This window comes from Penaeus chinensis, chromosome 8, assembly GCF_019202785.1.
Source record: "Penaeus chinensis breed Huanghai No. 1 chromosome 8, ASM1920278v2, whole genome shotgun sequence".
Classification (NCBI taxonomy): domain Eukaryota; kingdom Metazoa; phylum Arthropoda; class Malacostraca; order Decapoda; family Penaeidae; genus Penaeus; species Penaeus chinensis.
This window is the reverse complement of record NC_061826.1, coordinates 3,289,926-3,309,707: the sequence shown is the minus strand read 5'-3', so window position 1 is coordinate 3,309,707 and position 19,782 is coordinate 3,289,926. Positions and strand designations below refer to the sequence as shown.

At 45.8% G+C, this 19,782-nt stretch overlaps 2 protein-coding genes across 3 annotated transcripts in view; both read left to right on the top strand.

Moving 5' to 3' along the window:
* LOC125028038 overlaps positions 1–4,622 on the top strand; it is a 17,480-nt gene extending 12,858 nt beyond the window's left edge. The window contains exon 3 of one of the 2 annotated variants that reach the window (XM_047617309.1): positions 4,593–4,622. Coding sequence is in view for 1 of the 2 variants with exons in the window: in XM_047617310.1 (XP_047473266.1) it covers positions 4,593–4,596 (4 nt within the window). In the remaining variant the exon portion in view is untranslated. The remainder of the gene's footprint in view (positions 1–4,592) is intronic. The other variant, XM_047617310.1, reaches the window with a different exon arrangement.
* LOC125028219 overlaps positions 1–19,782 on the top strand; it is a 198,610-nt gene extending 178,828 nt beyond the window's left edge. Inside the window, 7 exon segments of the mRNA XM_047617618.1 lie at positions 13,378–13,572; positions 13,734–13,991; positions 14,180–14,326; positions 14,485–14,668; positions 14,984–15,314; positions 15,443–16,769; positions 16,771–19,782. Of these exon segments, the coding sequence (XP_047473574.1) occupies positions 13,378–13,572; positions 13,734–13,991; positions 14,180–14,326; positions 14,485–14,668; positions 14,984–15,314; positions 15,443–16,769; positions 16,771–17,878 (3,550 nt within the window). The 3' untranslated portion in view covers positions 17,879–19,782.

Sequence of the window (19,782 nt, the reverse complement as noted above, 5' to 3'; positions counted from 1 at the left end):
AGCCTTCCTCGCCCGCCCACGTGCTCCCTTCTTCTCCCTTCTCCCTTCTCCCTTCCTCCTTCTCCCTACTCCCTCCCTTCTTAATCATGATCTCCGTTGCCGTGAGTTGTTCTCCGTCGATTGAAGGAATTACAGCGGTCGACCTAGCATTGGAATCGGCGTCCTTCGTAGATCTCTGTTCTCGCAAGAAGGGCTCCGGTGAATGGGCGGCCCCTGAGGGAGTGTTGGCTCATCCGCTGCGGAGGAGAGTGGCTTGGAGGGAAGAGGAGGGGGGGGGGGGGGGTAGGCAATGTCGTTAACATTAATATGGGAAGGCGATTTCGTCGTGTTGTTGTACTATTCGTATTTATTGTTATTATTATTATTATTATTATTATAGATATTGTAGTGTTTGCCGTGGTAGTGACGGGAAGAGAGAATTGATTTTGATCTGGAAGAGGCGGCGGCGGAAGAGGAGAAAGCACCGAGCTTCCAAGGGTATGATTTTACGGACGGCGCAATGAATGGGACTTTTAAATAGCCGCGGCAGAGGACTGGCCACCTGCCCCGAGGCCACGTACCTGCCACCGACACAAGGTTGCGGGGGGCGGGGAGATAGAAGGGGACGCATCTGAAGGGATTCAGTTGGACACATGGATACAGGCGATTGTCTTTCCCCGGTAACAGACTCGCACGAATACGGCTCGTGCACATTCGTAAATAGGATCCCTGCGAATCATCGTTTATAATGCAGACAAATAGGAACTTCCCATTTAGCCAGCACCCATTGTGTCACCATGACATATTGAACTGGAAAACTGACACGCCTATGCCCTCCCCCCTCCATCCCCGTGTTGCATAACGCTAATTACGCCAACACATGGGGATATGCAACAATACCTTGCCAGGCATTTGTTATCAGTTCCTGATGAACCAACCAGTGGCCCGAAGGCTGGTCGTTTAGGTTTCACGAGCGTTCACTTTCAGTTTTACAAGCGGTCAGGTTTTTCGGGGCTCCCTCTCTTCCTCCCTTCACCACCTTTTCACTAGGATGCAAATCCAAGCGGACTTTCCCTTTGACTAGATTATCATTCGGTTCGTGTTGTCTGTTCGGACTTCTACCTCCGGCCGAACCGCATCGAGGCGCGCCGGGCTTGTGCGGAGGTGGCACTCGAAGGGCTCGGGCAGAGGCTGGACTGCCGGGCTGCGAGTGGCCCTCACGCGCGCCCTTCGTCCGAGGGGAGCTCTGCGTCTCATTAGATATATGCCCATCTCGGTCCTATTATTTTGTGTATACCTACCCCCGTTCTATCTATCTATCATTGTGTGTGTGTGTGTGTGTGTGTGTGTGTGTGTGTGTGTGTGTGTGTGTATGTGTGTGTGTATGTGTGTGTGTGAGAGAGATTAAAAAACCGAAAGAGCGAGAGACGTAAACACGCCTTGCCTAAGACCCGAGGCAAGCAGCCACGTGTCATGCATCTCACCTAACTGTTTGACTTCCGGTCACGTAGCCCGGTGCACATGTTATCACTCGTCCGCCGTTCGCCCTTTTCCCACACTTCCCTCGCGGTTTTCCCATTTCCCTTCTCTTCTCTTTCAAGTTTTTAATTTCAAATCCAACGCTCTCCGAGGCGCTGCTATCTGTGATCGACATGATAGCTAAATTATATTTATAATGATAATAATGATGGCAACAACAATGATACTGATAAAAATAACAGCAATAGTAATAATAAAAAAAATCATCAACAACAATAGCAGCAGCGACAATAACAACGCCGGTAGGAATTATATTAATAGTGCTCTATGTCGAAAGCACCCATTCCCCAAAGCGTACTTTTGAATCACGTGTGACTTTCCCGAAGCCTTGGCGGGCGGAATGGGCAAGGCGGGCAGAGTTGCATTTCCTTAAGCGTGGCACCGGGAAGGCGTGGCGGGGCTCCTCGCGGGCGTGGCAGCGGCTGCTCTTGCCTGGGGAGGAGTGGCGGGTGAGGGCGGGCCGGTGGCGAAAGGTTGTCGTGGGTGGCGGGGAAGTAATAGGTTTTTTGTTTTATTATAAGAACGTTAATCATAACGAGACGGTGAAGGTTCATTTCTCTTCCGCTCTCTCTCTCTCTCTCTCTCTCTCTCTCTCTCTCTCTCTCTCTCTCTCTCTCTCTCTCTCTCTCTCTCTCTCTCCCTCTCTCCCTCTCTCTCTCTCTCTCTCTCTCTCTCTCTCTCTCTCTCTCTCTCTCTCTCTCTCTCTCTCTCTCTCTCTCTCTCTCGCACTCACTCACTCACTCACTTTCTCTCTTTCAATCTATCTATCTAACTATCTCTCTCTTTCTCTCTCTCTCTCTCTCTCTCTCTTTCTCTTTCTCTCTCTCTCTCTCTCTCTCTCTCTCTCTCTCTCTCTCTCTCTCTCTCTCATGCACGAGTGAGTGGGAGCGTGTCAGGGAGTGAGGGGAACCCAAGTATCGGTTGGCATAATACAATCATAATTGACAGCGACCGCCGTATGCTACACGCAGCGCGCATGTGTGATCTTGATTGCTACTTTCTCTTGGCGGGGAGTAATGTTCTTTCCCGGCTCCCAGGACCCATTATATGCACGGGATGAATTGCATCAGCCCAAGACTTAGTCGGAGGTGGGGGGAGAGGAGTATAGCTTGGTGTCTCGGGAAATTTGCATTCGGAAAGCGAAGTAAATGTGGCCAACTCGGAACCAAGTCAACTTCCGACTCGTCACGTCTTGGCGGCGTTACGACACTGCCTGGAAACTTGACAGTTTCTTTCACGCCAGTCTACCCTGGGAAGACTTTCATCTAGTTCTTGGGCAAAATGTGTTGATGGGTGTATGACCAACACGATTATTCACGCATGTTGAGAGAGAGAGAGAGAGAGAGAGAGAGAGAGAGAGAGAGAGAGAGAGAGAGAGAGAGAGAGAGAGAGAGAGAGAGAGAGAGAGAGAGAGAGAGAGTGAGAGAGAGAGAGAGAGAGAGAGAGAGAGAGAGAGAGAGAGAGAGAGAGAGAGAGAGAGAAGAGAGAAAGAGAGAAAGAGAGAGAGAGATGAATGAATGAATTAGTAGAAAAGGAAACTGAGAGACAATGGATTTATTTAAATCTCATAAATCACATTTTTTTTGTATGAACAGGACAGATACCACCTGTGCACGTACTTTTTATGTGTGTGTCGTATACATCCCAGATGAGCCGTGTGTTGTGGCCTCGTTTTGACACCTGCCTGCCACCGTCGCACGCCATCCCTGCAGCGCTGCGCTTACCTAGGCCGGCGCTTTTCCGTGGCTCATCAACGCCCACACGTTTGGAAGGGCAGTTTTCACGCGTTTTGTCGGTGTTACAGAGTTGTTATAGTTGGCGCTGGCCCGTGTTTGTCACCTGTTGTTGCAGGGAGAGGGAGACGAAGAGAGAGAGAGGGAGATGAAGAAAGAGAGGGAGAGATGGAGAGAGAGAAAGAGAGATGGAGAGAGAGAAAGAGAGATGGAGAGAGAGAAAGAGAGATGGAGAGAGAGAGGGAGAGATGGAGAGAGAGAGGAGAGAGAGAGAGAGAGAGAGAGAGAGAGAGAGAGAGAGAGAGAGAGAGAGAGAGAGAGAGAGAGAGAGAGAGAGAGAGAGAGAGAGAGAGAGAGGGGGGGGGGAAGGGGAGTGCCACGCTGGCCCTCCTACCACCATCCCACGCTTCTCCTGCCGTGAGAAAGGCCGGCGAGCGGCAGTCGGAGCGCGAGGCGTCGGCGATGGCGCAACCGTTATCCGAGCGATGCCGAGCGTCGTGGGTATGCACAAGGGAGAAGGAAGGGTTTGCGAATAATCAGTTTATAAAATTATTTACTCTATTTGGTGTCTATAATGCTTGCAGAGTCATTTAAACCCTGCTTGAATTAATCCCTGCATATCCGGTGTTGAAGTATCTGGTTTGCACAGGTGTGTCGGCGGGTGAATCATTCCTGGGGTGAAAGTGGTTGATATGCAAAATATGTGGACCTTCGAGCACTTGAACCAGGTAATGTCTTTTCCAGTTTGAAGGGCAAATTTATTATCTCTCTCCCTCTCCCTATCCCTCTCTCTCCCTCGCTTTCCCACCCTCCCTCTCTCTCCCTCTCTCTCCCTCTATCTCCCTCTCTCTCCCTCTCTCTCCCTCGCTTTCCCACCCTCCCTCTCTCCCTCTCTCTCCCTTTCTCTCCCTCTCTATCCCTCTCTCTCCCTCGCTCTCCCACCCTCCCTCCCTCTGTGCTTACTTGCTCACTTGCACACTCGCTCACTACGTCCCTTTCTTTCTTCAGTAATTGCCCAACTGAAGGTCGCAGTTGCACTCTCCCCCTTGGGTGGAGGTGCCCGCGCCACGTAACTTAAATGCGAGAGTCCTTGGAATATTCTCCTGCAGCGTGTAAACACCGGACGGATGACTTATGTTTGTCCGGTCGTGATTGACCTTCCAACACGGCATTGTTTCCCGTGTTGAGTCATGTGTGTAATGTGACTTTTAGATTACTTGATTACTTGTTACTTTACTCTCCATTTTGTTTATGATATTATGTCAGCGAGTTAAAAGTCAACTGTGTTGATGTAAACCGATCAAGGTGTTTGGTCTAACGTGGCTTTTTGTATCTTTTCAGGTAAGATATCGTGTGTCAGGTGATAAGAGCGAAGGTAGGAACGGGCGCCAGTGGTAAGTGTTGGGTCGAGGGGAAAGTCAACATTCTTTTTATGCTTTTTTTTCTTTCGTACTTTCCCCTTGCATTTTCTTGTTGTTTGGGGGGTTTTCTTTCTATCTATCTAACTCTTGTTGTATGAATGATTTATGAGTGCGTGTGATTCTGCGGAAATCCCCCGTTACCCTGAGACGCACCTGCCGCGAGCCGAGAACACCTGTGCGACGGCCGGAGCGGCGGGCGAACTCGGAAGTCCCCCGCAGCGGGTGGGCTGCCGGCGGGAGCGGTAAAAGGCCGCGTTTTCCGACGGCGGCGGACGGGCGGATGCTAATGAGCTGTGGTTGCGAGTCGTTAATATTAGTCCAGCTGTTGTTTTTTGTTATATTGTTATTGTTGGTGTAACGTCCGTTTGTTTGTTTGTTGTATTTTTGTCATGTAATGTTTTCCTGATCTTGCTTATGATTTTATTGAATTTATTTTTTAAGAGAAGTATGGTTTTGTTTCGCCATCGTTAAATGATACAGCGAAGAATTATTTTTTCCGTCTTGAAGCTTCCGTCAAAAAGGCAGATGATCTTAAATAACCTACATTTTTCCTCACAGATGTCTTTGTGACAAGTATAGAATATACGCCCCCTACTACACCCACACGAACACACATCCCTACACGGCCATGGCGCGAGTGGCAAAAGAAGCGGGTCAGCGTGTCCTCCCTTTCTCTCGTCTTTTCTCTCTCTCTCTCTCTTTCTTACGACCTTCGAAATATTTAGAAGAAAAGAGGTAAACCTCTTAGTTCAAGGAACGGAGGTCTGGATGACGTCAGTCAGGTCATCACCTCGTTCATGCACCTCCTCCGCTTCCCGCCCCCTCCCTTCCTCCATGGGTGACCTCCGCCCATTATTTTCGCCATCAGTCCGCCCTTCCTCAGTCAACCGTGTCGCAATTTCGCTGCACCCCGCCCTCGCGCCTTGGTTGCAAGGGGTTGGTCGTTGGCCATTACGGTCTCTAAGCGGCCAGCTTCCTGCAAGCAAGGGAAAAACGGATTCGAAGGGCTCGTGCTTGTGTTGGCGATGGAAGGGCCCTCTCCACTCCGGCGCTATGCTAGGTTTCTTCGGTTCCTTTGTTGTTGCTTCCGCACACGGCGTTCGCTCCCGCCCTCCTCTTTCCGCGGCCGGGGAGAGGAAAGAGAATGCATGATAAGAGTAACGCCACGTTGCAGCACTTGCCGTGAACGCGGAAGGAGACTCGGGATCAAGCCGCCCTGGGAAAGCACACTAACACTCAGGTCGTCTCTTCATCGGTCTTGTGCTCAAGGGACGTGTTGGGAGTCTCCGCAATTCTGCCAGTGGGCCAAGTGGATCAGTTTCCGCCTCCCTCCCTCCCTCCCGTCCTTGTCCTCCCCACTTTTCCTTCCTCACATGGAAGAATAAGACTCATTGGGCACAAATTAGGGCCTGTGCGAGTGGAATCGGGTTGGGCTGTAATGCGACACGAGGGGAAGCTGTCGTCGGCGGTGCGGTTGGGACGGCGTCAAAAGCTGACATTACTATCTCTAATGTAATAATTACGTATCTGGTACAGCTGTACGGTAGGAGGCGGGGTGGAGGCGGGAGTGGGGAGTGGGCTGAACATCATTTCCCAGCATGCCTTGACGCATGTGACGCACCTAAGCCTATGTGATTCGAAAACTTGCTGCTTCTAGTGACCCAGTTTGTAACGCGGGAACGAGGCCCCGGTTCGGGCGACGGAGTGAGCGGAAGCCTCGGGGTTTGTTTTTTCCTGTTGATGACACTGATCGAGATGCGGATGCCCACTGAGAAGCGGTTTTATTGCAGGGGTGAGAAGTCGGCCACGACTGGCTGAAGGGGGCAGGGGTGGAGGGAACTCGGCGGTAACGCGATGACACGCCGGCGGCGTGATGGCATGCCGGGAGGCCCGACGGGAGCGTAGCTGGGTCATGGCGCGGACCAACACCCCGAATACGCACTACACATCATGTTATTTTATGCTTTTCGGTTTTGTGACATTCATTATACACGTGGCGTTGCGCCAAGACCACTGGCCCCTCCACATTGCTAAGGGACGTAATGGGAGCGAGGAGCAAGGGGCGGGTCAAGAGAAACATGTGTAAGGGGCAGTGTATTGAAGTTTTTTGCTGGTGTACATTTAGTTTATTTACTAATTGCTCTTAACTGCACTAATTTGAATATATAAAGGCTCAGAGCATATATACTTCAGGCATTTCTTGTGAAAGCCTAGAACCTCTTGATGCGTTGAAAATTATAATTGCAACATGACCAGCGCTGCATATTTCAGCTGCAAAAAATTTAACATTAGATAACTGGAAGCACGACCCAGTGAGACTAAGGGCGGCGTAACCGCGCCAGTGAGGGTCGTTTTGAAGGAGGCTGGAATGGCACTGGCTGCCGGTCCATATCTCTGTGACTAAACTGATATCACGATTCCCCTTTTTTGCTCTCCCGAAAGTTTGTTGACTCGGATGATTTGACATTAATGGCATACGAATGAATTTCTTGGAATTTCTCGAGGGAGATGAGCTTCAAAAGCCGTGCCCCGGCCTCCTCGCGCTCTGACGCCTCGCTGTTCCCTCGCCGCCCTTCGAGAATGGATCAAAATGCAACACGCGGCGATGAGAAGTAAGAGCGAGGTTGTGTCAGTGTGGAAACTGGCAGGGGGAGGCATATCAGAGTACATGTTGGTTGGCCAAGGCATCAGCGAGAGTAAAATCAATTGCAGACACATTACGACGTGTATTGGTAATGCTTGTCGATAATTTGCATTTCATATGTATGCGTATGTGACACGGTGTCCCTTTTACGGGTCACGCCCCCTATTGAGTTAGGATATCTATGTGGTATCTCCGCTTGGCTTTGCGATGATGGTGCTGACACCGATACCAGTAATCAGTGTATCGCTGGGAGATATTGTAGAGGTATAGAAAACGAGGAGAGGTCCGAGATGAGATGCAGCCCCGATGGTCACGTGTTTCCCCGCATGCTCGGCACCCCTGCTCGCCCGTCCCCCTCCCTTTGCCTTGTAGGGACGGGAGCGGCGGGGGGAGGGGAGGGCCACTTCTCCGGCCGACAAGTGGCTCGGCGATCCATGCCCTCCTGTTATGGACGCCCCAGCGTTGGCGATGCCCTGGCCGTCACCGATATTGGAAGGAGCGGACTCGGCACGCCGTAAGGAAATGATGTTGGACTGGCGTACTGCTTGATCCGCGTCAAAGGGCAAGAAGGGAACGGCCGTTGTCACGAGTGGGCGGGGAGAGCTCGCCGCGCCCACGAGAAGCTCCTCCGAGTCTTCTCACATCCAAGGTCACCCCGCAGCCCCGCAGTCGCGAGGCGTAAGCAAAGGGCAGGGGTTGGGAAGGGAGGAGGGAAGGACAACACTTCGCAAGGAGTTTGCGTTCCTATATGGGAAGACTTCATTTGTTGCTCATTGCTTATTCTTGTTGCACCCAGGTGTGAGACTTCGGCAACGTCATGCGAGCAGAAACTAGTTACCGAGGAGCAGGGGGAAGGCAACACCGCTCGCTGATCCCTGTGGCTTTCACAGCCGCACTTGTTCTTGCTTGCTGGTTTTGCTAAGTCGTCTTGGCTATGATTATCAAGGGAGAGTTGTGTTGTATTGCGACTTCACCTGTTTTAGGTGGCATCCTGTGTCCACTTGGTGGTAGTGTGGCACTGTACCCCTCCACTCCTTGGGGATCGAGCGTGTCCGATACCATGAGGAGCTTGGTGATGGGGTCGAGGCGGTAAAGGGGCTGTTAAGCTATGCTTATTAACCCCGCAGTACGCAGTAATGCCTTCATTTTACCTTCCCTCCCTTCCCTCCCTTCCCCTACACCCGAAATCGTCCTAGATTAAGCCGCTGCTGCCTCTCCCCTTCTCCCCATATTGCGCACTTGGACGCAGCGATGAGAGTACTTCAGCCGTCAGCGGACACGTGTAGTTGAGGCGCAATCAGCCTGGGGCTGTTTGTCCCGCGCCAGCCGCACATACGCTGCAATTATTATGAGGCGTAAATACACGCGTGTGTGAAGAGGAGGGAGCGGGTGAGCTGGGGATGGAGTTCACAGAAATTAAAGGGAACCTGCCGTATCGAGCTTCTCAGGAACTAGCAAGAATAAATTCTACAGTATACGTGTCTATTTATGTTTGTTTATGCAATAAGGCTTCGCTGTGATCTAACACGGCGCTCGTGCTGAGCGTCTCACCTGTTAAATTGATCACGCCTAACCTAGTAGGCCTCGGCTGTGAGTGTTATGTTCACCGTCCCCGAAGTGAGAGCCCGAGCGCTGATGCGGGAAAGTCGACGCAATTGAAACGTGGGATCCGTCTCACGTGAACTCATAAACAACTCAGACGAAGAGACAGCGGCGGTGCGAATATGTGCGAATTGCAGGCTGAAAGTGGCGGCGTGGGTGAGGAAGGACTCGGGGGGGCGAGGAAGCCAGATAAGCGTGGGAGAGAGGCGGAGGGAGAGCGGGAAGGAGGGGAGGGCGGGCAAGTTGTGGGCTTTGATGATGGTGGGAGGACGGAGCAGCCAGACAGGCACGGAGCATGAGAACACCCATGCACGCAGTGAAAAGCAACAACCCTCACTTCTTGGTCTACAGCTTCACTCCGCCGTGTGAAGTTGTAGTCCAAGAAGTGGGCGTGTCCTGCACAGAGAAGCCCGCTGCGCTTGGAAGGAGCGGCTTTATAGATTGAGGGTCGTTTAAGTTTCATTGTCGCCCTACTATTATAATTTTCATAACAAATATAAGTTTATGCTTTTGTAAGGTGTTGGTGGTCGACATGCAAGGGTGAAAAGCTAGCAAGCGCCTTGAGGGGAGAGAGAGTGGCTGACTTGCTGATGTACGCAGCCTTTGTAGACGCCCATACAGGTGCCCGGGGTCGAGGTGAGGGTCACACTGGGAGAACAGAACCAAGGACATCGGTTTTTTTTACTTAACGCGAGATAATACCGTACTACACAATGCCAGAGAAGCCGTACATGTGCATGCATGAATAGGCACTTGGGGCGGGCGGAGTTGCTGTGGAATAGGGGAGGCTACGTGGGGGGGGGGGGGTAAAATAACTCGCATACAGGGACGACAGCTGAGACTAGGAGCGGGAAGCCGTGAGAACTTGAGAAGATTTGTGTTTCGAGTGAAAGGAAAAGCGACTAAGAGATGTATGCAAGATGAGTTCGCTTCCCGACAGCGTCTATACGCCCATGCTTCCCCGCCCATGCCCTCCCACGCACCGCGTTCGTTATTCTCTCACTCCGAACAGATATCATTCTCAGTGCGCAGACTTCCATAGTAATATGTTCTTTGACACAGTGGGCAGCATCCGTCCACATCTGCCCACACGAAGCGCCAAAGATCATGGGCCCTGTGGCATCACGGGGGCCGAGGGGGGGGGGGGGGGACTTCGCGAGAAAGAGGAACTGAGGCAGCCAGCACGGAACACATGGCTCTTGTTGTCGTCTTCCACATGTGCGTCACTTTCACTTTCTGACATAACACAAAAATGACTCCGAATGTTTTATAAAGTTAAGGCGGCGTTCATGTTAACTAGCCCACCGTGACTCGACCCTTGAGGAAAGACTGCACTGTCTGCGGGTGATTCAGTGTTTGAATTTTTTTTCATGTTTGCTACGGCCGAATGTCTACCCTCCTCTTTTATTAATACTCGTTTGCTTCCTTTTAGTCTGTATATTTTTTATTCCTCCTTCCTTTCTTCTTCCCCTTCCTGTAATAACAGAATCTCCTTTTTTTCTGTCCGCTCTTTCACTGAACTCCTTATTTAACAATGCTAAGATCCACTTGAGATCGTCTGAATGCATGGCGGTATAACATCATTGTATTTCAGTTAATCATCATCACTAACTTGTCCATTTGTTAATACCGGATAATTATCATAATTAATTATTCACCCTCTCATCTGATCTTACCAGGTGCATCTTCGGACATTCGGATCTTCAAAGGAGTGGCGAATATGTAGTTTTCATGTGTGACGTGACCCACGGCCAGATAACCACAGTAGCGCCTCTCTACCATTCCACCTTTTCCAGCCTAAAGCCTTCACACTGTCGGTTCTATGCAGGGGATGTTACTGGGTTTTCATAGAAGCCTGGTGACTGGAGGGACAAGAGAAGAGCTCCGCGGGCAAGGGGTGAAGGGGCAGCGGCGGAGGAAGAAGTGACAGCAAGACCCACGGCGGGCTTGGGATTCTAAGGCTACTTTTGCCTTTACTTTGTCATTCCTGTCGCGGGAATGGCACACAGGCCTATGCTTGGAGTGTACATGGTAGTCGTATCTTAGCAGTCTTAGGGAATTCTGGAGAACCCATCACTGGTATGGGTACTTCGGGTGGGAATTGAGAACATGTGCTGAACTACTGGACGGCCAAAACTCATGTTTTTCTGCTCACAAATTAATTTTGAATTTTCACTGAAATGTCGAAACACGTTAATGTTATTTTCATCAACTGATTACAATGAGACTGAATGTTTTAGTCTGCACAGACGTCTGTGGGAAAGTCAAGATATGTAGAAGAGCTGTATTTGCGTCAGTTTACATAGCACACGCATACACACATGTAAATGCCGCATATATATATATATATATATATATATATATATATATATATATATATATATATATATATATATATATATATATATATATGTATATATATATATATATATATATATATATATATATATATATATATATATATGTGTGTGTGTGTGTGTGTGTGTTTGTTTGTTTGTTTGTTTGAACATGAACGTGTGTATCCACGAATGCCTTCAGATTTCTCACTGTCACATCAAAAGCCCTTCGAAAGAGGACATCGTCCTAGACAAACCGCAGCATCGTTAAGATAATTCAGGGCAGGCGTCCGACGGGAGACGACTCTCGCCGTATTAAGAACGGGGTAAATAGGATTATTATCTCCCGAGAATGACAGAGCTTGCGGGCGTGACCCGGTCGGTTAAATTCCTTTAATATGGACTAATTAACATAGTTGGGTGAGAACGACGTGGTCTAGGGAACCTTCCTCCCTCGGCGAGAAAGGGGCGGGAGGGGAAGGGAGAAGGAAACTGGACACGAGGAGAGCGGGATAGTGAAAGTGTTGGAGGCTCGTAGGATCGGAGAGAGTGTGTGTATGTGTGATGCGTTTGTGGTGAGAGGAAGGCGTGTTTTTACGCGATAACGGAGGGAGAGGATGTAGCCACACAACTTCGGGATCTCCCCGGATGCTTGGAAAGAACTGTTGATTTACAGCTACATTCTCCAGAAGTCAAAGGAGAGCCTTTTTCTATGTCTCCTTTATAACTACATCAGATACCTGCAGTACTCATTGTTGCAGACGAGAACAGCCACCTTTCCCGGGCGACTGAACCCAATCTCGGGCAGGGCCACTCTACCTGCACCCTTTGCCCTCGCTCCGTCGCCTCTCCGCGCGGTTCGTGGTACCGTGGTAGGAGTCAGTGTTTCATTCCCTTTGTTAAAGCCTGTAAGGGTGATCCATGTTTGCTGAAGATGGATTTTTTTGTTTACCTTTTATCTTTACTCTTGTTCCTGTCAACATATGTAGATGCAGATGTCCGAGAATATATGAATATTAGGCAGGGATAGTATTTGAGTCAAGATATTTAAGGTTCCTTGATTCTAAAACTGTAACGAACTATTTTCATAAAAAGAAAATGGAAAATCTTGAAATGCGATCTCTGGCGGCAGATTAGTCGAGGAAGAAGTCCGAAGTATAAACATGACTCCAACAAGGAAGAATGCGGCTTCTAGGAGAAAACAGGTTGGCATGAACGTGCTGGCGGGAATCCTGACACCCCCCTTTCCCCTCCCTCTCCCTCCTTTTACGTTCGTCCCTCCAACCCTTCTTTTCCCATCCCAAGCAACTGGACGTTCCCTCCTCCATCTTCCGGGCTAAAATACTTAATTTTGATCTTTATGGCGCCAGTGTCCCCTGATCGAGATTTGTTTAGCGCGGGGCTCTTTCCCGCGTCGGAAGGTGCCAGTGCCAACTTGCCTCATCACGCAGGGACATTGGCTTCTCTTGCCGCCCGGTATGCTGTGTCTTCGGTCTGAAGTCAATGGTGATGCTTTGGTTTGGTAATGAAGATTTTATATTCGATTTCTCTTTTTGTAACATCTAATATATGTTGCTGCCAAGTACTTTTAAAGGAAAATGATGGATGTTACATCACCATTAAGTATAATAGGTGAAACCTTGCTTTCAGTAGCTGTATATAGAAGCAGGCATTGAGGCCAAGGAATGGTTGTAATTCTTCTCATGTACTGCATATTAATAGTGGTAGTGGTCCAGAGTCAGTTTGGGTTGTTACCCGGGGAAGATCAAGATATTCTGTGTATTTATGTATCTACTTAGGTATATTCATGCATGTGTGTGCCTATTTATAGCACAAGAGTTCCTGGTGTTAACTGGAAGAATTATTGAATTACTTGCACCCATGAAATCAAGTGGTGTTATTCATTGGAGTCCCAGGCATTTCCATTTCAAAGATGCAAATTGCTGGTTTTACTTGTGATTTACTGACATACAAACACATTGCTGTTGACATTTTTTTGAAAATTAAGTTGCTTATTATGTTCATTGATTTATTGAGAGGTGATTTTACCTTAAAGCATTTACATTCATCTATGCAGTGTTATCAGATATATCGGGAATACAGCAGGCTCTTTTTGTCCACAGGTCAGCGCTTCAGACCCTCCACAAATCCAGTTCCAAGGCTCAGGACGCCCACTATTTCCTCGGCGGCCTCAACCATGATTGGGTGGGCTACTACGAGCGGGGCGTGGCCTCCGACCAGTCCTGCATCAATGAGTGGAATGCTATGGATAGCCTCGAATCCAAGCGACCCCCCTCGCCTGACTCTCTTACAGACAAGTGAGTATGTGGCTAGGTTACCCATGCATCTGGGGTATAAGTTTCCTCATGGTATTTCTCATGGTGTTGAGCTAAAAGAGTGCCAGACTTAGGTTCATTCCTATATGAACATTTACGTGTAGAGGAAAATGATAAAACTAACATTGTTCCATTTCCTTCAGAGAAGAGACGCAGCTCCTCATCCGTAATAAACTGAAGGAAATTATGATGAGTGTGGACATCGATGAGGTCACATCCAAATACATCCGACAAAGGCTAGAGGAAGATCTAGCCATGGACCTTTATAAATTTAAGTCATACATTGACCAGGAGATGATGACCATCCTGGGCCAGATGGATGCTGCAACAGAGATCTTCCCTCATGTGTACTTAGGATCTGAGTGGAATGCTTCAAATCTGGAGGAATTGCAGAATAATGGGTGAGTTATAGTTGATACTCACTGGCAAATTGACTTGTATTGTTTTGATGTATGGTCTTCTTGCCTGTTAACCCTTATTGCAAGGACTCTTCAAAAACAAGAGAATTAGTATAATGTCAAGTAAAAATATTTGGAAACTTTAGTGGAATCAGATTATTATTATTATTTATATATTATCTTCCCTACAGGGTGGGTTATATACTCAATGTAACCAAGGAAATAGATAATTTCTATCCTGGAACATTTGACTACCTCAACATTCGAGTTTACGATGATGAGAAGACAGAACTCCTTAAACACTGGGACCGCACCTTTAGATATATTGCACAAGTCAAGTAAGTTTAGTATTTTATCTGATTTGAAAGTCTTTACCAATTTTATAGATACTGAAAAACAATTAAATAAGTTTTATAGATAAGAAGAACATGACCATATTTATTCTGTTACTGAAACTAATATATTGCTTGGAACTAATTCCTTTCTGAACTTTCAGAGAGAAAGGGTCAAAGGTCCTGGTACACTGCAAGATGGGCATCAGCAGGTCTGCCTCAGTAGTCATTGCATATGCTATGAAAGCTTTCAACATGAGTCTGGAAGAAGCTCTTTCGCTTGTGAAGAAGAAGAGAAGCTGCATCAAACCTAATAAGGCTTTCTGTGGTCAACTGAAGACTTATGAGGTAAGGAATCTTTTTCCAAAGGTCCTCGGTTCTAAGTCAAATGTAGTCAGTAGCACCAACAGGCTGTTGCAGATTAAGGATTATGATCACAGAATATAAAAAGTTAAAACTATTCTTGCTTGCTCAGGAGTGATTATTAACAGGTGACTATTTTATTGAATACATGCTTTGGTGATTTTATAACTGTAAGATCCTTTAATTTTGCTTATGTGTTAATACAATGGTAGAAGTGTGTTTGTTTGTGTGTGCCTTTATGTTAATAATTTTGTATATGTATTTTTATATTTTATTTATTTATTTTCTTTCCTTTTACAGGGTATTCTTGATGCCAGTAGGCAACGACATAACATTCTGTGGCGCAGCAAATCTGAGACAAATCTCAAGTCTACCTCAGCACAAGCCAATCGACCAACTCAAACAAACCATGAAAACAATAATTTATCTCTTAATGATAATGTAGACAGCAGCAACAATAATGATAATAGACATAAAAGCTCAGAGGAGCTAACTGCATATGAAACTACTTATAGGGCCTTAACTGTGCGCATTCCATCTCCCTGCAATGGAGATGAAGTGAGACGCCCAAAGTCATGGTCACCAGATGATCACACAGCTGGACTGTTGTTTCCTCAAGATTCTGACCAAGGTAAGTTAATGCATAGAATGCATAGAAAAAAACCTTTTTCTCTCAATTTAATTTAATCATATAACTTTGGTCATCATCACGTTAAGTTGAATGTGTGCTAAGTTGAGTTTTTCTTTTTTGTTCATCAGGTGGGAGTGACTTTGGAGACTCATGGCGCCGATCTCAATCACTTAATACACAGTCTTGGCGAGCACATGTAACAGTGCAGCAGAGGGACTTAAGAGATATTGGCACAGAGGGATCACCAGTGGAAGACAATGAGAGTGATTTTCCTGAGGCAGTAGTGGAAGCTGTTAACCCACTATATTCTGATAATTCATCTGAAAGTACGATTAATGAAGTTTCTGGACTCCAGCTGTCATCATCAGTCAAAGATAGGATCAATGAGTTTGAAAGTGTACAAACTGTAAGTCAAGCTACAGTGAAAAAATCCCAGAATGGAAAGAAAGGGGAGGTTGTACAGTTACAAAATACCACCACATCAAGTGATGATTTCAGTGACCAGTCAAGCACAGCTGAATTAGAAAAAGCTATAGAAACCTTTCTCTCCCCAGGCATTGAAGACCTGCAGGGTAGTGAGCCAGTAGTTTCACAAACTAAGCCAGCTGCTCAGAAGCTTCAGGCTGTTTTAGTACCATCACATCTTTGGCAAGAGGAATGTTCAGAAATAGAAGAAAGTGTGGATCCTATGGAGAGTCCTGTAGGTGTGCCAAAAGAAGCCATTACCTGGCCAGCAGGCATAGTTAAAAGGCAGAAGCAAGACTTTGAAGAGAAGGTAAAAATGACTGATTCTAAGACAGTTCCTAGTTGCAAAGAGCTTGATTCACCACTATCGAGGCAGAGTTCTTCTAGTTCATTAAGTAGTCAATTTCAGAGGGTAGAAGTTGTTAGGTCCCCCAGTTATGGACGTCAAGATTCGGTTGGATCGGACTCTGTAAAGAAGGATGACCCGTTTTCTGCTAAGCTTGATAAAGTGTTTGATCGTGAGGAGAGAAAACAGCAGAGACTGAGCACAGTTAGTCCCTTAATTGGGGAAGTAAAAGAGACTCCATCTCGCAACAGTTCATGGGGTTCCTTTGACAGTGCTGTAGTGTTAGCAGACAGAGACTTTCCCTCAAGGCAGAGTTCATGGGGGTCCTGTGACACAAGAGGAACAGCAGGCACTATAGCCTCTAGAAATAGTTCTTTTGGCCCCTATGATATTAAGCAACAGCCTCTTCGAGAAGATCCAGAGTCGGTAGTGCCAATAAGTAACATAACAGGAACCTACTTTGAAAAGGACTGTGGGCCATTTTCTCCAGGAACTATCAGAAGAAACCGGAGTAAAAATTCTGAAACCAAGGAAGGCATTGTTGATGATGTTAAGATGCAATCTAGTGAACCAGAAGAAATTGAGGATGCCGTGATGGAAGATTTGCCTCAATACAAACCAGTTGCAAATGTTAAGGCTTATGGGCCCTGCTCCTTATAAAAGTCCTGTAGAAAGAGTTCCGCCAACAGACCTTAATGATGAAGGAATGGAAGAAACCCCTGAAGGATTAGATTGTCATAAAAATACTCTTAGTGTACCTGTTCACATTCCAGATAGTACAAATCCTTCAGCTTCTGACAAGTCCCAATCCATTATAATTAGCCCTGGTGCACCTCTTGGACAAAGCATAAGCCCTATGTCTGATATAGAAATTTCAAGTGAGAAGAGTGTATTCAACAAAACTAGCCCAGTAACAGAGGATGAAGTTCCTGTTCCAGGCACAGTCAAACAGCATAAGCAGCTACTTGAGAGCAGGACAGAAGGAATTGAAAAAGAAAAACTTGTAACACCAAATTACAATCGTTCTCAGAGTTATTCTACACCTGATACTGAGAAGAAAGAAACAAGTCCAACAAGCCAACTTAGTCGAAGTTTTTCAGAAAAAAGAGCAAAATTTGAAGGGCAACTAGAAGGTGAAACAGAAGAAGGCAAAGTAAAAAAAATAACTCGAGCCCTTGAACAACAAAAATATGATGAAAAATTCCAGCAACTCAGAATAAAAGGTATTAGGAAAAGATCTCATAGTCTTGAGCGCCTTAGCACATCACCTACCTCTCCAGGTTGCTCTACACAGCAATTTCTTGATCAGCTATTTGACCAGACTCAAGCTGAAGTTAGAGAGCTAGAGGAAGATTTACCTAGTGAAGAGATTTGTGTGAAAAGTTTAGTTGGAAAATTTGAAGATTCTCAAGACAAAATGCAATACAAGGTTCAGACTAGGAATGTTAGAGCCAAGTCTGACAGTTCAACTCCAGACAAGTTCCTACCACCTGTTCCTCAAAGAAAATCCAGTCTAGACTATAATTTCAAACCAAATCTTCGAGCACAATCCCAACCACCCCCTACTCCCCTAAGGTCATCAGCATCAGGAAGCAGTCTTTCTCCTGTTGTGAAAGTGCCCATCCACAAGCCACCACCTGGAGGACGTGGCCAGACATGTGGGGTTGAAGTGCGGCAAAAGAAACAACAAGGAAAAACGCATCCTTTAACAAAGTTAACAAGAGCAAATAGGGAGAATTACCACACTATGTAACTTATTTGATTTTTAATTTTTATTATTATTTTTTTTTTCTTTAACATTTTGTTGAGGATGCTGATATGAATGCTTCCATCTGTGAAATCCTCTTATTTGTGATACGTAGACTAAGGTTAACATTTGCCACTTTCAGACGAGGCACAGATACCCAAATAGTAAGAATGTTGCTTTATTTGCATATAAATGAACGAATCTCATCAAGAGATGTTTTGCTGTAAGTGGCCACGAACTTCCAGATAACTTTTGTGCCTCTTCAATAGATCATGTCTGCTAGTTCATGGGAAATGACAAAGAAAAAAAATCATACACAAAAACACATACAGTCTTAAAATATGTAATTACTAGAAATTTGTCATCATTAAATCCCATGAATGGCAGGTACTAGCTATGTGGTTCTTCCTGGTATCTTAATTACATCACTAGTCGTCAAAGTAGGACCATAATTCAGGACATGACAGAAGTGTGTGCTGCGTTAGAATGACATAAGTAAGAATTCTGAAGCCTCATTAATGTCTGTTTAAGTAATGCCAAGGGTATAAGAAAGTAAGAGTATTCATTTCTATTACTTTAATAACTACCTTGCATTCACAGTATCCTGTGTAAAAAATATGTATTTAAAAAGTAATCATGCAAAGATAAAAAAAGAAAAAAAAATCCAGCTGTCAGGAAAACCTGTATGACCTTTTTCAGTAGTGTGAATGCAGTGTGGAACACTCAGCACCACCTGTTTTTTATGGTGTTGCTTCAGAATTTGGGCAGTAGTTCCCTTCCTCATACTGGTTTCTTCCAATTTGAGGAAATAAATCTTGTGCAACTTAAGTAGTGCATAACTCGTCATTTTCATATGAGTGTGCTAGTCCCTGCTTCTACTTCTATTTTCTAGTCTAGCTTCCACCTGTTACCCCATTCTTAAAAGATGTTAAATCGTTAGTAGTCTGTGTCTTTTTTTTCCATGACATCAAGTGTCTGGCATGAATGTTTGAAATTTATGCATTGTTGTATTCACAAATTGTATATTCAGTGAATTTACACCTAGGCTTGTTGGGCACCAGATAACAGTCTGCCATATTTTAATAGTTCTCATTATGTTGACAGTTTGAACTTCAGTTTCCATCACAGTATCTAGTGTCATAGATATGTGATTGTGATGTGCCAGCATGTTTATGTCCCATAAATGACAGGTTGATAATAGCCAGTGATGTATGTTAAATTAATGTCATACATGTAATGCAAGAATTGTTATTTGCAAGGAGTAAAAAAAAAAAATAGAATCTGACTTTTCTGCTATTTTATGGCTGGTGTCAGTAGACATTCCTCCTTTTTGCTCAATTAAGATGACTTGCACTACTTAGTGTCATCCCCCTGTGTGTTAAGTTTATGAATGTGTACTTGACCAGTTAAAATATATACCATTTTAATATTGTTTGTCATACAGCTAAAGATATTTAATTGCTGCTTGATGGACACTTTGTACACCAATTATTATACTTATCCTTTTATCCCTTTTAATTGTAATTTGTTCATGTCAAACAGTCTATGAATAATAGTCAACAAATTTTGTGTGTGGATGTGTGTGTTTGCTTGTGTGGATGTTTGCATGTGTGTGTATATATATACACATAATGGTGCAGTATGTGTAAATGATGCATGGAGAAAGACCTTACCTAGGCCACCTGGTCCCAGTGTTACCACTATCATTGCAAACACAACATTCTTTGCTGTCACTTACTTGCTCGCAGCCTTTATAAAATGAAGTATGTATATAATCTCTGATTGTAACTTCCTTGTCATAATGATATTGGTGATTTACAATGTAATTTATGTATAACAGTGGTGTGCTATATTTTGTATATAATTTGTACAAGAATCTAATTTATGATAATAAAATAAAATTGAAACCA